Genomic DNA, 25,231 nt, shown 5'->3' with positions numbered 1-25,231 from the left:
CAGGAGTACTTGTGGCACCTTAGAGACTAACAAATTTATTAGAGCACAAGCTTCCGTGGGCTACAGCCCACTTCTTCGGATGCATATAGAGTGGAACATATATTGAGGATATATATATATACACACATACACATACAGAGAGCATGAACAGAACAACTCCCACCTGTTCATGCTCTCTGTATGTGTGTGTGTGTATATATATCTCCTCAATATATGTTCCACTCTATGTGCATCCGAAGAAGTGGGCTGTAGCCCACGAAAGCTTATGCTCTAATAAATTTGTTAGTCTCTAAGGTGCCACAAGTACTCCTGTTCTTTTTACAGTCTATATTAATTATCTGCCTGTCCCGTAGAAGTCTCTGTGCCAAAATCAGTGGTGAGGTAAATGATGTCACAGTTTCAGGATAACTGCACCTCTATCTGCCACCTCTCTGGTCCGCTCCAGGACTGTCAAGTCAGGTCTCTCTGGTTTCCAGCTATCACTTGCCTCTGGGCAGGGACCCCCCTTCTGAGTGCGTGTTTCAAGGTTGCATGACTCCCTGCCTTCCACTGTGATATCCCCAGCAAGCCAGTCTGCCTAAAGGTCAGTGCCTGTGCGTTGCTTTCTCTCCAAGGGCTATGAACAGTGTATTGCCAGCAATTACAAGTTACCACTCAGCTCTTTCTAAGTAAGCACATTTATTCTTAAGGTAAAAGCAAAGAAAAGTTATTGAAACATTGAAAAGGTTTAAACACACACTAAACATACCAAGACTCATCCTTCAGTCATATAGGGCCCCAGTAGCCCACAAGGGTTGGGGGCCCCCCTTGGACAGAAGATCCTATCTATTTGCCTGATCAGAAACGCCATGAGTCAGTTCAAGCTCATCCTTTTATACCACAAGCCCTTTGTTTGTTTCTTAGTCTCTGGAAAACCCAGTTTTAACCAGAACCAGTATATGCAAACTACCCCAGTGGGTGTAACATCTCTGGATTTGTTTAGTCTCAGTGACTCACCTTAATCCCCTCTCCCCCGCCCAACCCCAACTATTTTTAGTTCCTGTAGGAGCTATGGTAACACTCCCTCATGGAGTAGAACATAATCATATGTAAACCATTTATAAATTTAATACAGTGGACCTCAAAAATACTGCATGGGATTACAGTATCTGTCACTGTAAATATTACACATGGGGTGTAAATTGGGTGTAAAATAGATGTAAGTATCAAAGTAGTGTGATTTGCATTAATTTGGGATCCAGTGGGTATGGAAAACAAAGTATAAGTTATACAACAATCCTACAATTGGCTCTGAGCAGGTGACCACAGACACGTGTAGAAAGGAGGCAGGATGCTTTCGGTAAGGAGTTTGGTAGTTAGAAATTCAACTCAAAATGTAGGCAATTTTAAAGTAATATTCATGATTTTTAAGATTGATTTTCTTGTTTGGGGAGTGGTTGTCTTGTGATTTTTGAAGACAGGGAGTTTTAGTAATATTGTATCTTACACAATACTCCAGAGACCAAATTTAACCCTGGCCTTAGCAGGCCCAACTCCCCTTGAATCACTCGTGGCCATTTATGCCAGGGTACTGACAAAATACTGACAAAATATGTGTAAACTACATTCATTTTGCAAAACCACTAAATGACACATTGGTGACAGTAATACAACCTTGCCAAATATGCACTCATTTGAATAGCATTTTTCTGTTACCATTTATGTGCATGCTAAATTTGATCATATTAATATGTTCTGTTAACGTTTGCATTGTCTTGTGGTGTTTGACAAACACAATACAAATGCATGTGCTGTGGTGACGGGAGAACTCATTTAAAACTATTTCACAAATTTCATGGATATAGTGGAACCTCACTGTTTCTCATTTCACTTATGCACAGACCTTGTGGGAGAATCCAGACATTGATGCTGAACTGCCTCTGCCTGCTATTTTAAATATTATTTGCATGTACTGTGTCTCATTTAATGCCTTGATATACTTGTGAAGAAAGAGATTCCATTTTGTGTCCATTCCAAAATTGAAGTCACATGTTTCGGATACTTTTTCCACATTTTGTTACTCATTGCTGGTTAGGGTGCTTGAAATTCAGCCCACAGATATTGAGCAAATAGACCTAGATGCCATGCTTTTCATTATAATTAATTTATGATGCTCCACTAAATACGTATAATTTAGACTACACTCAGCAATTATAAAATTGGGTTTAAAATCCTGGACTGCGATTGGCTAAAGCGGTCACATGACCTGGTGATTAACTGGCACTACCATACCATACCCTTTGAAACTGAAAATATTGATCATTATGCCTAACAGATGTGAAAAAATCAAAATCTTACAAGTCATCATCCTAGCATAATTATTAGTGCACCTTATAAAAGCATTTGTATACCTCGCTACCCCTGTAAAACAGGTAAATGTTATCCCATTTTACGTAGAGGGAAACTGAGCTACAAAGAGGTTAAATGACTTATCCAAGGTCACTGAGAGAATCATGCTAGAGCCAAGACTAGAACCAATTTGTTACCTTTTCCCAGTCCGGTGCCTAGGTCACTGGACAGTGCATCTCTGTCTCACAGATGATGAATTTCAATACTCATATATAATATTTTATTTTTCCTCTAACTCTCTTCCATTTTTTTTTATTCCATCCCCCTTGTACCACCTAACTCTCACTTACCTTCCTCCTGCAGTTCAGGGCTCTGTTTTTCATCCCTGATGTTCAAGTCTCTTCCTCCCTAAATAATCAGATTTCCTTTCTCCATCCTAAACCAGTCCTTTATCTTGTTGTCCTTACACATGGTTACTGAAATCCTGCTCACATCTCAGGCTCAGGGTGCTTGTACGTTTTATTTTTGCTTTGAAATACTTAAGCAAGATGAGAAGAATTTGCTAAATTAAATTAATTAGATGGTTTGTTTCCTTGACCTCCGCATCCTCCCACTGCTGCTTTCAATTGCTGCACAGAGGAATCAGTCTAGTACTCCTGATAGAGAGGTTTTTAATGCCAAACCACACATGTGGTTTGGTTGGGATATCACAAGTACAGGAATCATAGGAAAACCAATAGCTGCTGATATGCTGCAAGCAAAATAATATATGTTCATTTAAAATTTCTCACCATTCTGGAAAATGCAGGTTCCTCTTTATCTGCAGCCCTCAATCCCTACCATCTTGATTAGTATAATTAATGTAAACAGTTCCTAACAACCTGTATTTACATCATTTTCTAAAGGGATAAAGCAATTAAAAGAAGATTTAATTATCAAAAAGTACAGGCCAATTAATTTTAATTAATTAACTGTTTAATTTAATTCTACAAGAATACCTTTTCCATGGTAATTGATACATTTAATCTATTGAAGATAGGAGCCACAGAACATTGATAAATTGAAGGCTTTCTTGTTGAAATTAGAACCCACACAACAGAATTAACTGAATGTAAATTAAAATAGCTGCTCATACCTCAAGTCAGAAAGCACTTTATTATTTGGCAGGATAAATGTAATACCAGTGTTGAACCTATCCTAACTAAAAGGACACGAATGAAGAGTTAAATGTTTCTTTAAAGGGTTTTTAATTATTTAAGCAAAGCTTCATTATATCTGTTGAGAGCCTAATCCTGTTTATTCGGAAGACCTTAAAGTGTTAGAGGTATAGTTTCAGCATAGGGCACATACACATAGGTCCAGGTTTTTAGATGCATTTCTAAAAAGTGGATGCTTCACATGACATGAAAAGCTTTTAAAATATATCTCAAGTCCTTCTTAGTTCACAGATTATTACCAACCATAAGAAATTTTCCTTTTTTTTTTTTACTATCTATAAGAAATTTCCCCTCTGAATGTAGCATGCTACATGTGCATGTTCAAAAGCCAGTTCTCAAACATCAGTCATTGTTTCTAAGGGTACATCTACACTACAGCGGGGAGTCGATTTAAGATACGCAAATTCAGCTACGTGAATAGCGTAGCTGAATTCGACGTATTGCAGCCGACTTACTCCGTTGTGAGGACGGCGGCAAAATCGACTTCTGCCGCTTTTTGTCGGCGGCGCTTACTACCACCTCCGCTGGTGGTTAGAGCGCCGATTCGGGGATCGATTGTCGCGTCCCGATGGGACGCGATAAATCGATCCCCGAGAGGTCGATTTCTACCCGCCGATTCAGGCGGGTAGTATAGACCAGACCTAAGTCTCCCTGGAACCATCCTGCTAATCACTGCTGTAGCACTTCCCTGTTTGGGCAGTCTTAACATGTGATCTTCTTTGATACTGACATTAATTGCATTTCAGGTGGCAGATGGTCTCAAGTACAGATAAGTTGTGTGGCCAAATCTGTACCAAAAACACTGACCTATCTATCTTTCATATCAAATCAGACTCCTGTTATTTGTCCGGTATAGATGTCCAAATCCAAACTTTTAAAACCCTCAACCCTTTAGAACAGGGGTGAGCAAACTTTTTGGCCTGAGGGCCACATTGGGGTTGCAAAACTGTATGGAGGGCCAGGTAGGGAAGGTTGTGCCTCCCGAAACAGCCTGGCCCCTGCCCCCTATCCGACCCCTCCCACTTCCCGCCCCCTAACTGCCCCCCTCAGAACCCCTGACCCATCCAGTCCCCCCTGCTCCTTGTCCCCTAACCGCCCCCTCATGGGGCCACCCTCTCCTAACTACCCCTGGGACCCCACCCCCACCCAACCCCCCTGCTCCCAGTCCCCTGACTGCGCTGACCCCTATCCACACCCCCGCCCCTTGACAGGCCCCCCAGGACCCCATGCCTATCCAACCCCTGCATTCCCCATCCCCTGACCCCTATCCACACCCTTGCCCCCTGACTGGCCCCCCTGGGATTCCCACTCTTGACCGCCCCCAGAACCTCTGCCTCATCCAACCGCCCCTGTCCCCTGACTGCCCCCTGGGACCCTCCCCCACCCCTTATCCAACCGCCCCGGCCCCCTTATCATGCCGCTCAGAGCAGCATGTCTGGCAGCCACGCCGCACAGCCGGAGCCAGACACGCTGCCGCGCTGCTTGGCAGGAGCACGCAATCCCGCCACTCAGAGCACTGCCCGCGCAGCGGTGTAGCTGCGGGTGAGAGGCCGGGAGCTAGCCTCTCCGGCCGGGAGCTCACAGGCCAGGCAGGACGGTCCCGCAGGCCGGATGTGGCCTGCAGGCTGTAATTTGGCCACCTCTGCTTTAGAACTTAAAAAAAAAATATGTTGTGGAATTCATCAAAAAGAGGCAGTAGGATTTGTTTTGGTTTCAAGGTATCTGGAGAGAAATCCCTCAGGACATTCTTTCTTCACCTTTAATACATCTAAATCTGTTGTCTCCATTCTCAGCTGCTGGCGTGTTGCAAGTTCTGATGTGATAGAGCAGAGTGCACTCTTGGGATATCCACTTGCCAAGATGAGGAAATCTAATGAAATTCCCAAAAGACAGAAATACCAATGCATATTACTAAGCACTACCAGTTGTTCTGTGGCACTGAAGTCCTGAAAAAGAATCAAAAAGCCTCTAAATTTAGAACAAGCTTCTGTTCTGCATCTTTACCCTAATATGCTGTCAGCGGGAAATGTGGAAACTCGGACATAAATGAGAAATAGGATTTACCTTATATATTTTTGAAGAAATATTAGTTAATAAAAGAAGGCAGGTATGCCTGATAATGCCTGATAATGAAAGAGATCATGTGTACACCTCATGCCTCAGGTAAATTGTACAGAAATTACATAGTTTTAGTTTGTAATGATGAACAATCTTTGTAATACTGCCAAGGCCACTTAAGTGATGGTGACATAAATTCAGATTGCTCAGCAAAGCTGGCTTTTATTTGTGCACTTGACTTTTTCAGTAAATGTGTTTATAAACTGCCATTCTTGTTCCCATTGTTGATTTCTACTCTTCCTTTGTTCACGCCGCTTATTTGATTCCCCCTATAACTCACTCATATGAAAAGAGTTTCTTGTCACATGGCACACGCTGCTTTGTTGTGGAATATCAATTGCTGTGAATTTGATGGAAGAGTCTTGGTCTTTGAGTTTTTTATGATGCACAGGGACCATTTTTTTGTTTGTTTGTTTATTTGTTTTTTTGTTCTGTGTTTGTACAGAGCCTACTATAATGGGGTTCTGGTCCATGACTAGGGTTCCCAGGCACTATGGTAATACAAACAATAAACAGTTATAATCAAATAATAAATTATGTGAACATGACACTGCAGAGTCATTGCCCTCCCATGAAAAACCGGATTGAGGTTAACTTTCATCTTGTTACACATTGATCTCTGTAAACAATCACAATGCTAATTTAGCTCTTTTTCCCCCCTCCCCAATGTTCCAGTCAAGCCTTTTTAAGCAATTATAAGATTCAAAATGAGCCAGAAAGGACTGGAACTTCATTCTGGTACTTCTTGGGTGATACTACCACTTTCAGCAAATATTAAAGTTTTTAGCTCTTAATAGCTTTCAAGAAAACCTTCCCAACATGGACTGATGAGGTTTTGTGTGGGAGCCATCAGAGGAGGGGCATGTTGAGTGAGGCATGAGTAAAGTTTCTGAACTTATTCTTCCCACTTCAATCCCTGATTATATACGCTTCATATCAAACAGTATTTAGCTATAAGTACAAAACCTAGTTGGTTTATATTATGCTATATATGTGAAATTTTGAATTTAGCGGTTAAGCACTTAGATTTTATTATTCCATTTTACAGTTTTAGGCCCTGGTTCTACATTAGGATCTGCTAGTGCATATCCTTGAGCCTATGTAGAGTCCCATTGAAGTTATGAATTCATTTTTTAAAATCTTTCTGATCACTGATCAAGCACTAATACATGGAAAAATTTACTGGAGCGATAGAAAATTTGTACTGCCACAAACAAAGAGTTTCTCATTGTGACATATGATCAGATACCAAGAATCCGAATGACGTAACAGAAATGTCCGTGATCTGTCAATCTGAAAGGTTTAGAAATGAATGATTTATACATGGGAGATCTGGGCATCCACAGGACTCCCATATTTTTTAAAAGGTTATAAATATATTGTTTTGCTGGTTTAATGCAATGCTTCTATTTTTCATGTTTTTCCTCCTCTAGACCACCACTAGCCTTAACACAACCACAGCTTCTGTCCTTCAATTTTCCATCGGTAAGTTTATATAGCAATTTTACTTTAAAAAGTATTAAAAGGTCATTGTTAAAATGGAAAACACTAAATTTTTAATTTTACATTTTTGGCCAGCATTTCCATCTGCCATGAGGGATTAAATCAATCTTAAAAAATTGCAACATTTCTTGACCCCCGATATTTAGAGCTGCTAACCGAAATATGGAAAGAAACAATTTTAGCAGTTTATCTAACCTTGTATAATTATTGGTTTATCCTTTCATGCTTATTTCATTATCTAGTAGATAGTCAGCATTGTGTAGGGTGACCGTATGTCACGTTTTGGCTGGGACAGTCCCTTTTTTAAGCCCTGTCCTACCCACCAGTTGGCAAGAGCAAACTGGACAAATGCAGTTTTGCCAAAAAAGTGGAGTGCGACCCCTAGTTGGGCATGGAGGAATGTGCGGGGGGGGAGGAGGGCGAGCGGCAACACCAGCCCTGCATGGGGTGGAGGGATCAGGCAAGTGGCTCGGGTCTGGCCAGCCCTGCGCAGGTGGTTGGCAGGGGGTCTTGGGCCAGCCCCATGTGCACGGAGGAGAGGGGGGCCTCATGCTGGTGGCAGGGGGGTTTGGACTGGCCTGCACGGCAGGGTGTTCGGGCCACCCCTGTGGATGGGCAGGTGGCAGGGGGGCTCCGGCCGGACCTGCATGTGGGGGGAGTGAGAGGGGAGCCTCAGGCCAGCCCCACACAAATGGATGGCAGGGAAGGCTGGGGGATGGTGGGACCTCAGGCTAGCTCCGTGCGGTGTCCCATTGTCCCTTTGGGAAAATATGATCACCCTAGCATTATGACAATGATTGCCCATTCTTTAAAATGGGTTAAGAAAAAATGACTAAGTAAAAATGGATCCTCTCTCTCTCAATATATTAAAACTTAATGTGTCTTCAAATCATATCTGCTTCATTTAGTGCCAAAAGGAAGTTTTTGCTACTATTAATGCTGCTGTGTCAATAATATACTACCTATTATAAATGACTATAGTTTGGCACTGTAGAGTATAGGCAGCAGTGTTTTGTGCTGTGAGACTGATTTGGAAGAAACTTAATTTTTTAAGGCAAGATTCATTACAAAATGTGGAGAGAAATGTTCTTATGGTGAAGATAATTCAGTAAGAATAAACAGGCAAGGAATGTTGACTGTTTCTTCTGTGGACTCCTAGAAATGTATTTCCAAATTATATTCTCATTCTAAAAAAACTAATTCTCCTAGCTGAGTGTACATCAGCAGGGTTGTGATTAAACTGTGGAAATCGCTCCTGGAAATGAGAACTATGAGTTAAAATGATGTATCTCAAGTGATTTGGATTTAAAACAGTTCTAAGACCAAATTCCAATGGGCTCTAAACTACCTGTCAGTAAGATTAATTTTTATATTATCTTAAATTGTTCATTTGGGTTTTTATTTTATCTCATAATTACTTACCACTATACAAGTAACTGTACTGTAGTTAATCTCTAGTGAGGGAGTCACTATTACTATTCGGGGGTGGGGGGTATTTTATTTTAAACTATTGTTTTTACAAAACCAGTCAGATGTGCACATGCATAAGCTGAGCGACTGTGTAATCATATGGCTATATCCCTAATCCTTCGTCATCCCATCCCTTCTGGTATCTATCACCCTCACCCATTGTTTCATATCTGCAATTTTAGGCTTTGATCCTATAACTGATAAGAGGTGGGTATGCCTGTGCACTGTGCAGACTACCGTTGAGGTCAATGGAGTTTGGTTTTAGAACTGTTTGCAACCGGAAATACTAGATGTTTTCTTCTCCAACTGATTGTTCTTCTTGCCATGAGAAGTTTTCATAGTTTAATCAAAACCCCACTGGGAGACTCATCTAGGAGAATTACTTTTTTTAAAAAAAATGAACATAGCAGTCTGATCACACACTATCAATTGCAGGATTGAGGCTTTAGGTTGTATGCTTTTGGGGATAAGGACAATGTCTTCTGTGAAGCATCTAGTATACTGTTGGGAACTATGAAATAAATAATACAGGTGGGAAAAGTCTGTAAAGAGAAATTTATAAATTGTGGGGGGGGGATGTAGATGGAGAGAAGGAAGAAGGCACTTTACCTAGAGGGCTCAATGAGATAGATTAACTGGCCCTGTATGTTTTCATATTAGAAATGTAAAAGAGTTCAAAATACTTGTCAACAAATATGTTAACAATACAGACAACAACAAAAAAGATTCCCCCTGGAGTAGAGAGTTAAAGAAACCCCTACATCAAACCAGTTTCAGTTGGGGAGTGCTGGAGGAGACTATGTGGGACCCTCTAGAGCCCAGGCACCCATAACCCCCTCCCCCCAGAGCCCAGCTTGGGTGAATCCCCCGGCTCAGATACCTGCACCCCCAAGAGCCTTTACTCCCTCCAGCTTCTTTACTGTTCCACTGAGGGATGCGGTGTGGTGAGGCCCTGCCCTTCCTCACCCTTTGCCAGAGCCTGGTCTCCCGGGCCCTCTCCCATTCTCAGGAGCATGAGGATCAAGCCAGGCAGCCAGAGTGTGCAGGGCCTCCAACCTTGCCAGGCTGGGTACTCCACTCACTGCGAGCTGAAGATCTGGCCTCCGCAGAGTCCAGGTCCCCTAATGGCCACCAGCAGCTCTCGAGCCCCAATTCTGCGGGGAAAACATGGAATTCTGCGCAGAACATTAATTCAGCATAAATTCTGCATTGCACAATAGAATCATAGAATATTAGGGTTGGAAGAGACCTCAGGAGGTCATCTAGTCCAATCCCCTGCTCAGAGCAGGACCAACACCAACTAAATCACCCCAGCCAGGGCTTTGTGAAGCTGGGCCTTAAAAACCTCTAAGGATGGAGATTCCACCACCTCTCTAGGTAACCCATTCCAGTGCTTCACCACCCTCCTAGTGAAATAGTGTTTCCTAATATCCAACCTAGATCTCCCCCCACTGCAACTTGAGACCATTGCTTCTTGTTCTGCAGTGGCGCAGAATTCCCCCAGGAGTAAAAAGGATCCTAAAGCTTGTTATATTAGATTAGTACTACAGTGTACATTCAAACCCCTAAGCAACAATTAAGTGTAGTCTTTTAGCAGTCCTCTTCCACTGCCAACCACCAGGTGTTAATCTGGTGGGTTTTAATAATTTGAGTTAGAGAAACGGATAATGACAAATGAATTAAGCACAAAATGGCCCAGATTTCATCATAAATCCCAAAGCTTCTTAAATCATGTGTACAGGAAGGATAATTTCCCAGTGACATTTTCATTAACCGAGCTTCTAACTAGTGTCCCTAAAGTGCCATATATTCAATAGCCATGAGTTCAACAGTGTCAAACTGCAGAAGGTTTGTATTACCTTCTTATTGAGACAGTGAATAATTACTTGGAAGAGTTACTTAATAAGACATGCACTTATTGATATACAGCCCCTGTGACATCCTCCCAGGGTTTACAGCCTTTTCAAATGTGGACGATTTGCCTGCTGTGCTGAGTTGTGTTTGAACTGTTCAGAACCATTAGCGTTGGTTTTGATCTAAATGTTGGGATGGTGTTTACATTAGCCCACTGTCTGCCCAAGCATTTACTTCAGATTTCCTCATCATCCTTGACTGCATTTCTCGAAGACCAAATGCTTCTGTTCCTGATACATGAAAGACAAATTCTAACATTTACTTTAATGTGCAGTGGGATTGCTCTTAATTAAGATATTTAAAGTAATACCTTTGGGCTCTCTCAAACCAGAATTTCTAATTCCACAGTTTGAGGCCATGGAGAATCACACACGAGCTTCCAAACCCCGCTGCCATAAAGCATTAGCGTGATTCATTAGCTGAAGTATTCCCTGCATCTCACTCACAAACTCAGACTTCTCCCTTAGATACATCTCTGAACTGCCACAGAACATGATCTGCCATCCCCATAGGCCAATATGAGGAAGGTGACTCATATTAATGATAGACTGATGATAGACTGAGCATACACAGAGGCCTATAAGATAGCTGTAAGAAGGAAGAGTGATGAGAGGAAAGTCTCGAGGTGGAGCAGCCCTGAGGCATGAGTTTTGTAGACAGGCATCGCTTCACTCCTGATGGTTGCAGATTGCTGTGTGTATGTTCTTTTTGAAAGGTGTGTACTCCAAAGCTTCACTGAATGTGTGTTTTTTTCATCCTGTAACAGTGCATTAAGCATTAGCAGACTATTTAATTTTTTCTCTGTGGTGTTCATGAGACAAGTATAAAGCAATAGTATAAGACTCTTTGGTGAGTCCAAACACACACACATCCCCCCCCCCCCCCCCCATCCTGTACTGGAGATGGATGCTACTGGAACTGACCAACTACATGTAAATCTCAATATGAAAATACTTAACAAAAAAACTTTTTTTTGGAAAAATCAGTTACCCAATCTTACTCAACTTATTATTAATGCTGGATCATCTGTTGTACAGCTAGTTATTTGAAAGATGGGTAGGTAGCTTGGAAAGTACAAACTACACTTTCTTCACTTTTGCTTATACAAAACTTGTGAACACCTCTAATTTGTTATGTGACTAACATGACTGTAGGCAACCAACAGGTCAAATACTGGCTAAATAGGAAATGTTTGCTGAAGGCAGGATTCGAATATAATAATTTTGTTTCATCTTGAGTTTCTATGCTGTGATTAAGCAGATCCTCTGTCATTATTCCAGTTCTAACCTAAATTACTTGGGCTGATCTAGGGTTTCCCGTAGAAGCATGGCCATTTTGTCTGAGTTAAATTTGTTTTGATTTAATTCAAAAGAAAAATAGAAGTGAAACTCAAAAGGTCCCAACTCATGTGAAGTTTAACCAGAAAGACAAATTGCATGAACACCTGCAAATGAAACCTCTGAGCTGCTCACTGTTCTGCTACTGTGCAACATTTCTGATAAATACTAATGGAAAATGATCACAAAGATAATCTGTTTTCATGTAACCTATGTTGTCAGGTGCTGTTTCAAAACAGTCCTGTTGGTTTTTATCAGCTGTGTTGCTGTTTGCCCTGCTAAAAAAAAAAAAGAGAGAAAGAAAAATGGTACAACAGTGAAACAACAATTTGGAAGAGGAGGCTTGAGTTTTGTTTTAATCTGCCAGGCAAAACTGTGTCTGTAGTGTGGGGGGCATTGGAAGGGCTTATGTTTTACAGTCCAGAGAAAGTCCACCACTTCCTTAATACACAGTTTAAAGAAAGTGAGGAAGGGATAGGTAGCCAAGGAAGAGGAAGATGAAAATTAAAACACGGAGGCCACTGAATTTGCAGTGTGCAGTACAACTGAATATGCATTCATCCAGTTAGAGTTTAATTTGTTTAGTGTAGTTGTTTAATACCTGGTTTGAGTTTTATAACTTTTACATATAAATGTTCATTTGAGCCTACTTGGCTCTCTTTTCTTTTTTGGATTACATAAATTACTCAATTCAAATAAATAAATAAAATCAATCTGAATAGATATAATTATTTATTTATATACTTATTAATGTCCCACAAGAGTCTAGGAATGTGGATGGAAGCACATGTGAAAGTTCTGTCTGGATAGCTAAGGACATGCAATTGACTTTTGCCACCTACAATTTTTTCATAGTATAATTGTGCCTTTCATGGTACTTCTAAATGTTCTTAATATTTTTGTATTTCTTATAGTGACTAGGTACTTAGGCCCTTGGGAATGTTCTCATGAGGCTTTTTGGCCCTTGCCACTGGTGTGAAAAACCGTTGGCACAGATTATATAAGAGATGTGTGGTGTAGTGTCTGCATGTTAGCCTGGAGCCAGGAACTCCTTGTTTCTAATCATAGGTTGGAAAATGACCTTTTTACTACTGCTACTTTTTCCCCATCTGCCTTCCTGGTTCTCTACTGCTTCTCCCTATCCCACCTTATTCAACTGCTCTTATCACATGCTGCTGTTGCTCCTTATGTTGTTCCAGCTTTTCCTGCCCAAACGTCCCTCAGATGATCACCCTTATTGAAAAGTCTTATGGAATTAAATAGCAATGAAACCTGTAGTGTTCTACAGAAATGTAATAGGGGTTTATAGAGTAATTTCTATAAAAACTATCATTCTCTATTTATTAAATTTATTCTACTGATATTTTAGCCTCTCTGTATAATTCTTTGGCATGAATAAAATTATCTATTAAATTCAAGAGGATTGCTTTAAAAAAAAAGCTAAAGAAAAGTTATCAATTTCTATCAAACTCTGTTGAAACTGTCATACGGACAGGACCCAGCTCCTTGTTTTTTCAGCTGCCAATGGTCCTTCCCCACTTAGGAACTCCCTCTGCTTTCTTCCTATTGCCACTCACCTGGATGTCCTCTCCCCTCAAAGTTTCAGGATGCAGGATTAAAATAAAATGTAAAAGGACACACTTTACATGTTATACTTAATATAAAGTGTGACTGCAAAAAAATTAAGTGAGCAGTTTGATCATTCAATTTTTACCTCCCATTGTTGTGACTTTTTCTTTTCTCTAATGAAATGAGTCAAGGCAAAATCATCTCAGCCTTCACTTTGAATTTCCTGACTTTTGTAAGGTTATAAGACCCTTGACTTTTCTTAAATATAGTAATATAATTATTTTGAGCTTGATGGCTTTTATTTTTATAGAAGCACTTTTTTTAAAAGAAAAAGGTGTGTGTGTGTGTGTGCGCGCGTGTGTATGTATGTGTGTGTATATATATATATATATAACTACATGTAATGAAATCTCCTCTATTACGCTATGTATATTTATTCTTCCACAATGCTTGTTTGTTTTACAGTCCTACTGCATAAGTATGTGTAGAAGACAATTTTAATATGCCTTCGATTAGCACGTAGGTAGGAATCATTAATTTGTATGTGGATCCTTGACATGATAGACTGTAATGACTGCAAAAGGCTCTCGTGTCAGAGATGTTGAGTTAATGAATCATTGACCTAATAGTCTTTCTTACTCTTCCTGAACCATTAAGGTTGATAGGGTCAATGTGAGGACCCTTCTTGCTCAGCAAGACCACATACCAAGAATCCATCTGACATTTCTCAGGAGAGAATACACTGAGCTTGTCTAATATCTGTAGTAAAGCCAGGCAACTCACTTGACTTTTATTTATTATTTCATTTTTACAGTGGCAATTTGTTTTATTACCATTATGAGTCCTGCAGAATTGTATTTTAAAACATAACTTGTTATATATGTGATAGAAACACTTTTTTTTTGCACTGTCATAAATTTACACTATCCAAATGATTTTTTTTTTTTTTTTTTTTAAACAAAATCCTCAAATGCGCCCTAAGGATGAAGCCTTATATGCAAAGTTTTTATACTTGGCTCTTCTATTAACTTCAGTACATGAGAGATCATAATGGACAAATGTGATCTTAAAGAGAGAGACACAAGCTGAATGTTCTTTTTCGAGTAGATGCAGCCACCAGGGCCGGCTCTAGGATTTTTGTCGCCCCAAGCAAAAACAATTTTGAGCGACCCCCCTCATTTTTTTTCTTACCCCACCCCTGGCCCCGCCTCAACTCCACCCCTTCCCCAAATCCCCAGCCCTGCCTCCTCCCTCCAGGCTCTCAAGCCTGGGAAGGAGGGAGGGGGAGAAGCAGCGCACGCACCACGGCCACTCGGGGTCTCCCCCTCCCTCCCAGGTTTGAGAGCATGGGAGGGAGGGGCGAGCAGCAGCACGCGAATCAGCTGTTTCGCGCGCGGTGGCGCACAAGTGGCAGCAGCAGAGGTGAGCTAGGGCGGCCTGGGGCACATTTTTAGGGGCGGCATGGCCGGCGCCAGAATGCTACCCCTAGAAATGTGCCGCCCCAAGCACCAGCTTGTTTTGCTGGTGCCTAGAGCCAGCCCTGGCAGCCACGGATTCTACTTAGGTGTGTGCACGCCCAGCGCACTGGAGTTGGATAATTTTGCCTAGCAGTTCCCGTAGAGGGCCGCCTTGCACCTTGTGACCATAACCACTCCCATGGCTAAAGGGGGCGCTGCCACCCCGAACCCTCCTCAGCTCCTTCTTACTGCTGGTGGCTGGAATCAGAGCTCTGCATGGCTTTTACCTCACATTCCTGTAGTGATTTTGTTCTCTAATTGTATATAGCTAAGTAGTACCACTAATATAGTCAGACATAGTGTTAGTTAGTTATTGTTTAAGTTTCCCTACTGATGCCCTCACCAGGATTTAAACATTGTCAGTCATTTGGGAGGGCGATCCCAAACAATGATCCCCACATGCAGTGCTTGCTGTGTCTAGAAGCCCGCATCAAGGATCGGTGTTCGATTTGCAGTTCATCATGAAACAGATGCAAATGGTGAGGGATCTTCATATGAAGCAGCACCTGGTCAAACAGGTCACATGGCCTGCTTCGGCACCAAGGCCCTTGTCAGATCGAAGATCAGCATGGAGAGTGCTGCTGCTTCATGTCCTGGTGCTGGCATCTCTCCAAAGAGACAGATGAATCATTCCCCACCGAGTGCACCAAGGAAGAGATCTTATAAGATTGACCAAGGCTGTTGGGACTCTTCTTCCCCAAGAGAAAGTGTGGATAAGCATGTGATGAATGCTGATGCACGGGATGGAGCAGGTCTTGTCAACTGCTCTCCAGCACTGTGCAGGGATGTCAGAGACCCCATACCACTGACTCCAGTTCTGACCTTGGGGTGTCAGTTGAGTCTGGTACCGACAAGGGAGATGCCGGCACTGGCTGCTTCCACGCCAGCAGCATATCAAGCAGCAACAGACCACCTCTGCTTCCCTGTCCTGACCTCTCCCTTGGTCCAGAACTTTGCCAGGGCTGTGTCGTTTGTAGCCACACTGGCTGGCTGGGATCCTGAACCTGTCGGGTCTGTCGGCGCCACACCCCAATGATTCCCTTTCATTCACATTCAGTGGAAATGGGGCCAGTGCACAGGGGACCTCCTTGGCACCAGGAACTTTGGTACCCCTATTACCAGCACTGCAATGTTGCCATGGTGGCAGTGACCAACTTCCACTTTGGAACCTTCAGTTACTTTGTTACCGATGCTGATTTCAGGGTCAACACCACTCCTGGTACCTGAAACAAAGGAGATATACTCGGTGCCAGCAGTACCATTTCCACCTCTGGTGCCAGCCCCTTTGTCATTTAGGGCTATGAACAAGTAGGACCGGCTGGGTGCACCCTCCGGGCTGGACAGACCACTATCTCCCAAAGGCCTGGACCCCTCGGTGTCTGAGTCGGAATCTTCCTCTTCCCGCTCCCCATCACCTGAGTGAGGGCCGTTCATGCAGCGCTATGGGTACCAGGTTTAGTGCTCGTTTTGCCCCTGGCCTGGCGCCTACTGGCCACCAATGCCCTATCCAGACCAGTGGCCCCCAGCGGACATTCCTCAGTCATGAAGGTCCCACTCCCCATCCCACTCAAAGTCAAGATTGCTGGCCAGGTCTATGGTGGTGACCGTCAATCCACCACAGATCCAGGTACCAGTGATGCTGCTCCTTGAGGAGCCTCCAGATCCCTTCCAGATCTGCCAGGCACTTCCTCCGCTTTGGTACCAGAGGATTTCAAGGCATACCAGGATCTGTTGCGGCATATGGATATTCAAGCTAAGTTCCTGCTGGAGAACACCTACAAGTATGACTTTGTCAACTGGACAGCTATGTTCAAGGCATCGAGGGAGCAATTTCGGATGTTCATCACCAAAGACTGCTTGGTGACTAAGACAGCTTTGCAGTCCGCGCTGGATGTCATGGATACATCAGCCAGAGTGATGGCCTCTGCAGTGACCATGAGGAGGTCTTGGCTGCAGAATTCAGGCATTGCCCCCGTTTTCCAGCAGCCGTTGAGGATTTGCCCTTCGATGGCAGGCACTGTTCTTGGATAAAACCGATGAGACTCTGCACTCCTTTAAGGACTGTAGAGCTACCCTTCGATCCTTGTGGGTGTAAACACTAGCACTGTAGAGACACCAATTTGGCTTTCAACAGCAAAAGCATCTGCAGTATTGTCTGCAGCACATGTTTGGGCAGCCTTTCTCTCCCCCAAGATAGCAGGAAAGGGCCATAGATCCCATCACACGAGGAAGCAGTCTGATTCAGGGTTCGGACAGTCCACATGTCATCCTCTGGAACTCCCCAAGCTTCCATTTTGACTTCTTGGTCCAGAGCAATGTTCCAGTTCTCACTTTCTCTCTCATCCCCTTCATTTGGGGACAGGCTGGTCTGCTTTCACAATGCTTGGGGCTCGATCACAACTGACAGCTGGGTCCTAAGCATGATCAGATGGGGCTATGCCATTCAGTTCTTCTCCAACCCTATTTCCCCCCTCCCTCCTCTTCCATCTTCAGGGACCAGTCTTACGAGATTCTGCTCCTCAAGCAGGTTTGCTCTCTGCTGGCACTGGGATTGGTGAAGAAGGTTCTGCCAGATCACCAGGGTCAGGCTTTGCTTTTTCAAGTACTTTCTGGTACCCAAATCCAAAAGAGGGATAAGGCCCAATCTCGACCTTCACAGCTTCAACAAATATATCAGGTATATGAGGTTCTGCATGGTCACCCTATCGACTATTCTCCCCATGTTGTCTCAGAACAGCTGATTTGATGTCATGGACCTTTAGGACACGTACATTCATGTGGCGATTTTGTCAAGCCACAGAAAATTCCTTTGATTTGTCAAGGCAGAGCGCCATTTCCAGTAAATGGTGCTTCCCTTCGGCTTCTTTTCTGCCCCTCAGGTTTTTACCAAATGCATGGCCATCATCATGGCATATCTCAGAAAGAAAGGAAACCACATCTTGCCATATCTGGACCACTGGTAACTGAGGGGCAGATTTAGAGAGGAAGCTCTTTCTCACATCAACACTACACTGTGCTTGCTTCATCGTCTGTGTCTTATCCTAAAGATTGGGAAGTCTACTTTGGTTCCCACACAAAAAAATAGAGTTCATTAGGGGCCCTAATAGACTCTACGAGTTCGAGAGTGTTTTTGCTGACTGACCATTTTCAGGTGATTTGCCTCTTTTTTTCCTCAGTCTGCAGTCTCAGCCTTCCACAACAGTTCAGATGTGCCAGGGGCTCTTGGGCCACATCTCTGCTTGCACACAGGTGGTTCAGTTTGCAAGATGGTGCCTTTGCCCCCTTCAAATGTGGCTCAGGAGAGTTTACCATCTGACTCTTTGCTCCTTGGACAAATTGCTCCATCTTCCTCCATTGGTCCTCCTTAGTGTTGGACACTCCTCGAGAATGTTTGCCAAAAATGTCATCTGTTCTGCTCTTGCGGGGCCCTAATCCAGGTGCCAGGTCCAATGCCTTCCATCTCAGCTAGCAAGCGGCTCTCTTCTATACCTTCCCCAATCCCAATCATTCCATAGGTCATCTTCAATCTGAAGGGGGATTGGGCAAAGCTCATCCTCATTGCCCTGGTCTGGCTTTCTGACATTCTTGTGTGTTGCCACTTGTGCCTAGTTCACTGAAAGTGCATCTGGCAGTGAGACTGCCATTTCATCCCCCCATCCAAGGAAGATCAGTCATCTCCAATCCCATAGTAGCAAGGTTCTTAAAAGGGCTTCTTTGCCTACATTCTCCAGTCCGAGAGCCAGTTCCTCTGTGGGACTGTGACACAGTCCTAGCAGAGTTGATGGGTCCTCCATTCAAGCCCTAGCATCTTGTCCTTTTCCACTCTTGTGTCAGAAAAGTGTGCTCCTGATCGTGATTACATCCACAAGGAGAGTGTGTGAGTTGCAGATTCTGATGGCAAAGCGTCCTTACACACAATTCTCCAAAGACAAGGTGACTTTATGACCATACCCAATTTTTTTGTCTAAAGTGCTCTGTTTCATTTGAACCAGGAAGTATACTTACCCATTTTCTTTCATAAGCTCGTCTCTGGGGGAACACCGTCTCCATACATTAGCCTTCTACCTGGATAGGACTAAACTGTTTCATGTATCACCTCGCCTGTTTGTGTCATATGCAGATCACATGAAGGGGCAAGCGGTCTCTTGGCAGACCATCTCTAAATAGATAACATCCTATATCAAGACTGCATATGATATAGCTTAGCAACACCCCCTTAGCGAATAACTAGCTACGCCCTCTTAGCAAATGCAAGCTCATTTGATGAGAGCACAAACAATGTCAATAGCATTCCTCAGTGATATTTCCATATTGGACATTTGTAGGACTGCTACATGGTCATCCATATGTGTATTTATGAACCATTATGCCACCACTGCATCTTCCAGGATGGATGCAAGTTTTGGAAGGGCGGTTCTGCAATCCTTGTTCTGAGTCCTGCCTCCTGGGAGGGGTATGGCTTGTGAGTCACCTGAGTGGAATACACCTCTGCATCTATTCAAAGAAGAAGAAAGAGTTACTTCCAGTAACTGTGGTTCTCCCAGATTTGATGCAGATGTGTATTCCATGACCCACCGTTCTGTCCTCTCTGTATCGGAGTCTCATCTCATGGGCATTTGGTGCGAAGGAACTAACTGAGGGGGGTCGGGGCGGTGACACCTCATGTAACCAGGGGAGGAGCTACCACCACAAGACGTGAGCACTGCCCCTCTTACAGGTACTGCTAGGCAAAATTCTCTGACTTCGGCACACTGGACACACACACACCGAAGTGGAATAAACATCTGCATCACATCTCAAAGAACTACAGTTACAGGAAGTAACCATTTCATTTTGTTGCATCATCAGTGCTGCTATAATAATTAGCTTTTTCACTCATCTTTGCTGAAAGAACTTGCTCCATGTATTTCTTTAGAGGAAAGGATGACTTGGGGGCTGTGAAAATTTCTCCAGCCACTAAGGAGTAGCATCTAGAGTGGTTCCATGGAGCAGCTGTGTGGGAAAAGGATTCCTCCTCTTTCCTATTCTGCATCCCCATAACATCTAGCTCAACCGGTTGGCCTCTGAGTGAATTTGGCCCTTATTTGTAGCAATTTGTAGATTTTTTTTGTGTGGTTATTCTTTATTGTTTGTTTGTGTAATATAATTCTGGTGACAGGTATCATATTGACTGTACTTCACTGAAATTATCCATTTATCTACTAGTCATGGACAGACCAGTTATTCAGAGGGTTAACTTCCACACACTGTCCAGCTTTGACCTGGAGGAGCTGCCCTCAGTGCTTAGATTATTCAGTCTCTCTCTCTCTCTCCATTTGGTTTTGTTCACTTTTTAGACCATCAACAAAGGATGACAATTATGGTGGTTTTATGTGGACATTGGACACATCCATATGCAACTGGACTCAGACAAGCTATTTGTTTCAGATATGTTGCCAAACAGTCACTATACAATGTTCACTGTAGCTAAAATGAAAAACAGACCCCTGCTGAAGGGAATTTGGGAAACTCACCCTTTTGCCAGAAAAGTCTTTAGTGGAAATATATAACTTGTAAATTACATCTAATGTGAAAGATAAGATGGGTAAGTAATATCATTTGACACACTTCACATAACATAAATGGAAATGTGAGATGTTGTTTATTGATTTTGCTGAATTATACAAGGGACGCTTGCTCGGATACCTAGAGTTAAAAGATACCAGGGTTAAAAGTTAATGCCTTATTTGAAAGACATTTTCATGGAGTTGTAATAAATTATTTGTATGGCTTGTTGGTTATTCTAAATACCATATTTATTACTTTTACACCAGTGCTTCTCTGCCATTGTTGAGAAATAAACCGTAATTGTTGGAGATTTAGCAAAAGGGGAAAAAGCAGAAAAAACAAACGGGGACAAATCCTAGCATTCTGTTTTAGGGCACCGAGTCTGAATCGCTTCCTTGTGTTAAAATGGATCATCTGGAAGCAGAAGCAAATGCCATTATGGAATTAGTTGTTTGAAATAGTAAAGGCTGGATTATAGGCAGACTTTAAACTTAATCCCGCTTGCTGCATTGTATTAAGATAACACTTTTGTATGATTAAAATTGTCCATTTTTATTAAATCATAACTGCTTTGGTCAATATAACTTAAAAAACAAGTTTCCACTTCTGAACAGTGTGCTGTAGATTTTACAAAGCAATACTATAGAAAACTGCAGTTTAAAAATGTGCTGGAGTAAGTAAGCCTTTTCCATTCAATCCAGAAACAGGACAGGAGAAAGCTCATTACGCAAATGTGGATCCCACACATGACCAATGTGTTTCATTCTCATTAGACCACCAGGATAGCCCTAACCTTTAGCATATGTGGAGCACACAGTGACACCTATTGTAAAGTTGCACAAGTGTTTCGATTCTAAAGGGTCATTTTCACATGCTTTGTCAAATATTTACATTTTGGGCTGAAATTTTGCTCATTTGTTTTCAGCCGAAGAGTGAATCTTTAACAAACAAACAACAACAAAAATGGGAGGACAAAACAGTTAAGCTATTTTAAAAAAACAAAGTTAAAAAAAAAACCACTTTTGACAATATAAAAAAATGTTGCCACTTTTTTCTCTTGTACAGTTCTAGCACCTCAGCAGGATGTGGTAGAAAACTGAAATTTGGCAGAGGTGCCTTTCAGTGGGCTGATAAAAATCATTTTTGATTTGGCAGAGTTATAAGTGTTTTAAAATTGTACAACATCCATAAACACTGGGATTTCTTTGTCCTAAACCAGCACTTCTCAAACTGTGGGTCAGGGCCCCAAAGTAGTTTGCAAATCCATCACCAGGGCTGGCTTAGACTTGGTGGAGCCTGGGGCTGAAGCCGGAGCCTGAGCCCCACCACCTGAGGCCAAAGCCTGAGGGCTTAGGCGCTAGGTGGTGGGGCTTAGGTTACAGGCCCCCTGCCTGGGGCTGAAGTCCTTGGGCTTTGGCCCCACACCCAAGGAAGTGGGGCTTGGGCGGGCTCAGACTTTGGTTCCCCTTCCTGAGGTCATGCAGTAATTTTTGTTGTCAGAAAGAGGTCACAGTGTAATAAAGTTTGAGAACCCCTGTTCTAAACTAATACCCTGCCAAGGTTCCACTTGAATTTCATGTGTGCTTCTGTAAATTGAGTTAAAATTCTCACTCGGTATGTGATTTTATGGTATTCTATAGGCTCTGTGCATATGTGTGTGTCAAAAAACAGAGTGGAATTTTATTTTTAATGTGTAGGTGTTTCCAAGCAGGGGTGCTGGAACAGGGGGGCCAAGGGCCATGGCCCTTCCACTTTTGAAAGTGAACAGGCCTGGACCCTCCACTTTTCAACACAGGCCTGGCCCCCTGCCCCTCCATTTCCCCCTAAGGCCCTGCCCAGGCTGGAAGCTGGAGCCCGGCCTGGGTAAGAACATCCCAGGGAGCCCAGGCAACTGTGGGGAGCCAGGGACCCTCAACCTGCCTGGGGTGGGAGGGCCCAAGACCAGCCCTCAGGCTGTGTCCCTTCTCCCAGGGACTCTCACCCAGGGCAGATGGAGGGTCTGCAGCTTCCCACAGCTGCCTGGGCAGCTCTTACCATGGCCTGGCTGTGGCTTTTTGGTCCTTGAAGCCCTGCCCCCAGGCCAGCCCAGAAGCTGGGGCAGGGCAAGAGCCACGCGGGCAGCTGTGGGGAGCTGTGGACCCTCCACCTGCCCTGAGCAAGGGGTCCAGATGGTAGGGACATGGGCTGGGGGCTGCTCTCAGCCCCCCTCTTCCCCCTGCCTCAGACAGGGGTGAAAGGGCCCAGGCTACCCAGCCCAATTCCAGCTTCTGGCTTTGCTGAGGCAGGCCTTGGGGAGGAAAAGGAAGGATGGGGTAGGGCCATGGAGGGGGCAGGGACTCATGGCATTCCCCACTTTTAGGAAGAATCCATCACCCGAGTGGAAATTCTCACTCAGTATGTGATTTTATGGTATTCTATAGGCTCTGTGCCTATTTCTCCCTCGAAAGCTAGTATAACCAGACATCTGAAAAAAGGTAAAAATCCAAAGATTGTATGTCATAACAGCCAATATCATTCATCAATTTGGAGAATAAAAACAAGCAGAAGTATTACCAAACTAGCTATTATTATTCTGACTCATACTAATTCACACTACCCAATCGGGCCTTATTCCATGGAAAGCCACAAACTGTAATACTCAGCAAACATTAATCATCATTCATCACATTAACCAGCTGAAATAAAGCAGTCTAGCATTAGATACAGAGAAGGCATGTGAAGGGTTCTTTTGGAGCCTCACTTATTTTTCAGACATCAGTTTTAACCATCAATCTGCTCTACAATTTTCCATGTGCATTCCTTTATTTGAACAACAGCACCCCATTAGAAAATTTTTTCTTGAAGACTAGCACAAGATACCTCTTCTGTTTGCTCTATCCATTGAGCCACTTGCAAGTGGCTATCAAGGGATTCTCTAGAGGTTCAAGGCACCACAATCCATGACAATGCACAAAATATTGATCTCCTCACAGTTGACATCTTGCTTTATCTCTGTGAAACACAAGCTTCCAATCAACGCTGTGAAGAAGTCTTAGAGGCCAACAGCACTGTATCTGGATTTTGTATAAATTTGACACACTCCAAAGCAATGGCCTAAGAAGACATTAATTCTTTTTTTCCCTGCCAGTTATCCACTGGGGGAGTCAAATAGCTGGAGGTGAAAATCTCACAAAAGTTTCACTAAATTAACAATGCTAAATCTGCAACTTCTCAAGAACTTCAAAAATGGCATAACTTACCATCATCTGTGTTTGACTGAGTCACCTTGATAACAATTAACATTCTTCACCGAGTGCTGTACTTTCTTCGAGTCCTCCCAGTACTTTATCCACAGCAATTTCATATGGCATTGGAAGAAACCAAATTCGCATTATTCAAGCTCCAGACACAAAGACCAAGGGTGGTATTTAACTTTCCCCATCCCCAGTTGGAAACTCTATAACAGGATAGTTCTAGTTTGATATGTTTGGTTACATTTTACAAAAACCCCAAAACAGCCCCATGTGACAAAACATGGAAGCAGATTGAAAAAAGGGGGAGAGAACATTCTTTCCAGTCTGATTTAGGGAGAACACATGTTGCTATTTTGTTCCCTCAGGAGATCAAACAACATCTTTTCCTAAGAATCAGTCTACAAATAAGGCAACTGGGCACTTGGGGTAGTGCCAATATTTTCATTGCCTCTTGGATATGCAGACTACTAGGTTTTCCTCTAGGACAGGAAGACACTAACTTTAAAAGATAGGATGCAAACCAACTGTCCACCACAGGAGACTTTTTCAAGGGCATAACTTGCTAAATACATGGATAGTTCTGTAGTGGAATAAACTTCCAAGGGAAGTGGTGGAATCCCTGTCATTGGAGGTTTTTAAGAATAGATTAGACAAACACCTGTCAGGGATGGTCTAGTTATACTTGATTTGCCTCAAGGCATGGGGCTGGACTTAATGACTTCTCAAACGTCCTTTACAGCTCTACGTTTCTAAGATATGATTGCTGAACTTTGAACAGCTCAAAATTAAATTTAATCTACCTTCTCAGGATTTCTATATGTGCCTATATGTTTAGATATTTCCTGTACACTGTTACAAAAGGAAAGACTCCACAATTGGGGAAGAACCAATTAGAAGAAACAAATGGTATCCTAATTTAATTAAATACATATCTCTGCTGTGCAAAGTCTTAGATGATGAATACTTGCAAGTGTATGCCCTAATTTCTATATCCAGGACCTTGAGATATTACAGTTCTTCTCACAAATAATCCATGGAAGAAATAATTTAAATATTCCCTTGAAGTCAATGGATCAGATCCCTTCTCCAACCCCCACTTGTTTTTGTGCTGCTTTAGTAGACAAAGCTGCTTGAAGGCAAAATAGCTACCTGGGGATTCCCCTGATTTAAGAGGCATGGTGCTAACATAGCTGGCTCAGTCCCTGCCTGCAGTGTAGGAGGTATGTTGAAGGCATGCTCAAAGGAAAGGAAGCCTGATTGGAATATGGCTGCATTTCCATGACCTCCAGCTATCAGAATGGGCCCTTGGTAGCCATTGCAGCTGGGTTCCGCTTAGAGCAGCCCTTCTTTCCAAGAAATTTATCTTTGGGTAGAAATTGAGCATAGAAAATTGCAGCCCAAAAATGAGCATTTCTGTGTGTGTGTGTGTGTGTGTAAATGAGGTTTTTAATGGAAACTGTTTGGCAGCTATCCACTAC

General features: G+C 42.9%; 1 protein-coding gene across 2 annotated transcripts in view; it reads left to right on the top strand.

The window, feature by feature from the left end:
- The window catches only part of RELN (reelin), a 438,814-nt gene that overhangs the window by 207,307 nt on the left and 206,276 nt on the right, over window positions 1–25,231 (top strand). For both annotated transcript variants that reach the window (XM_034766139.1, XM_034766147.1), the window contains exon 8: window positions 7,097–7,148. In XM_034766139.1, coding sequence (XP_034622030.1) covers window positions 7,097–7,148 — 52 coding nt within the window. The remainder of the gene's footprint in view (window positions 1–7,096; window positions 7,149–25,231) is intronic.

The sequence above is a fragment of the Trachemys scripta genome, chromosome 1 (assembly GCF_013100865.1).
Source record: "Trachemys scripta elegans isolate TJP31775 chromosome 1, CAS_Tse_1.0, whole genome shotgun sequence".
Lineage (NCBI taxonomy): Eukaryota > Metazoa > Chordata > Testudines > Emydidae > Trachemys > Trachemys scripta.
Note: the sequence above shows the minus strand (reverse complement) of the source record. Positions and strands in the feature narration are given on the sequence as shown.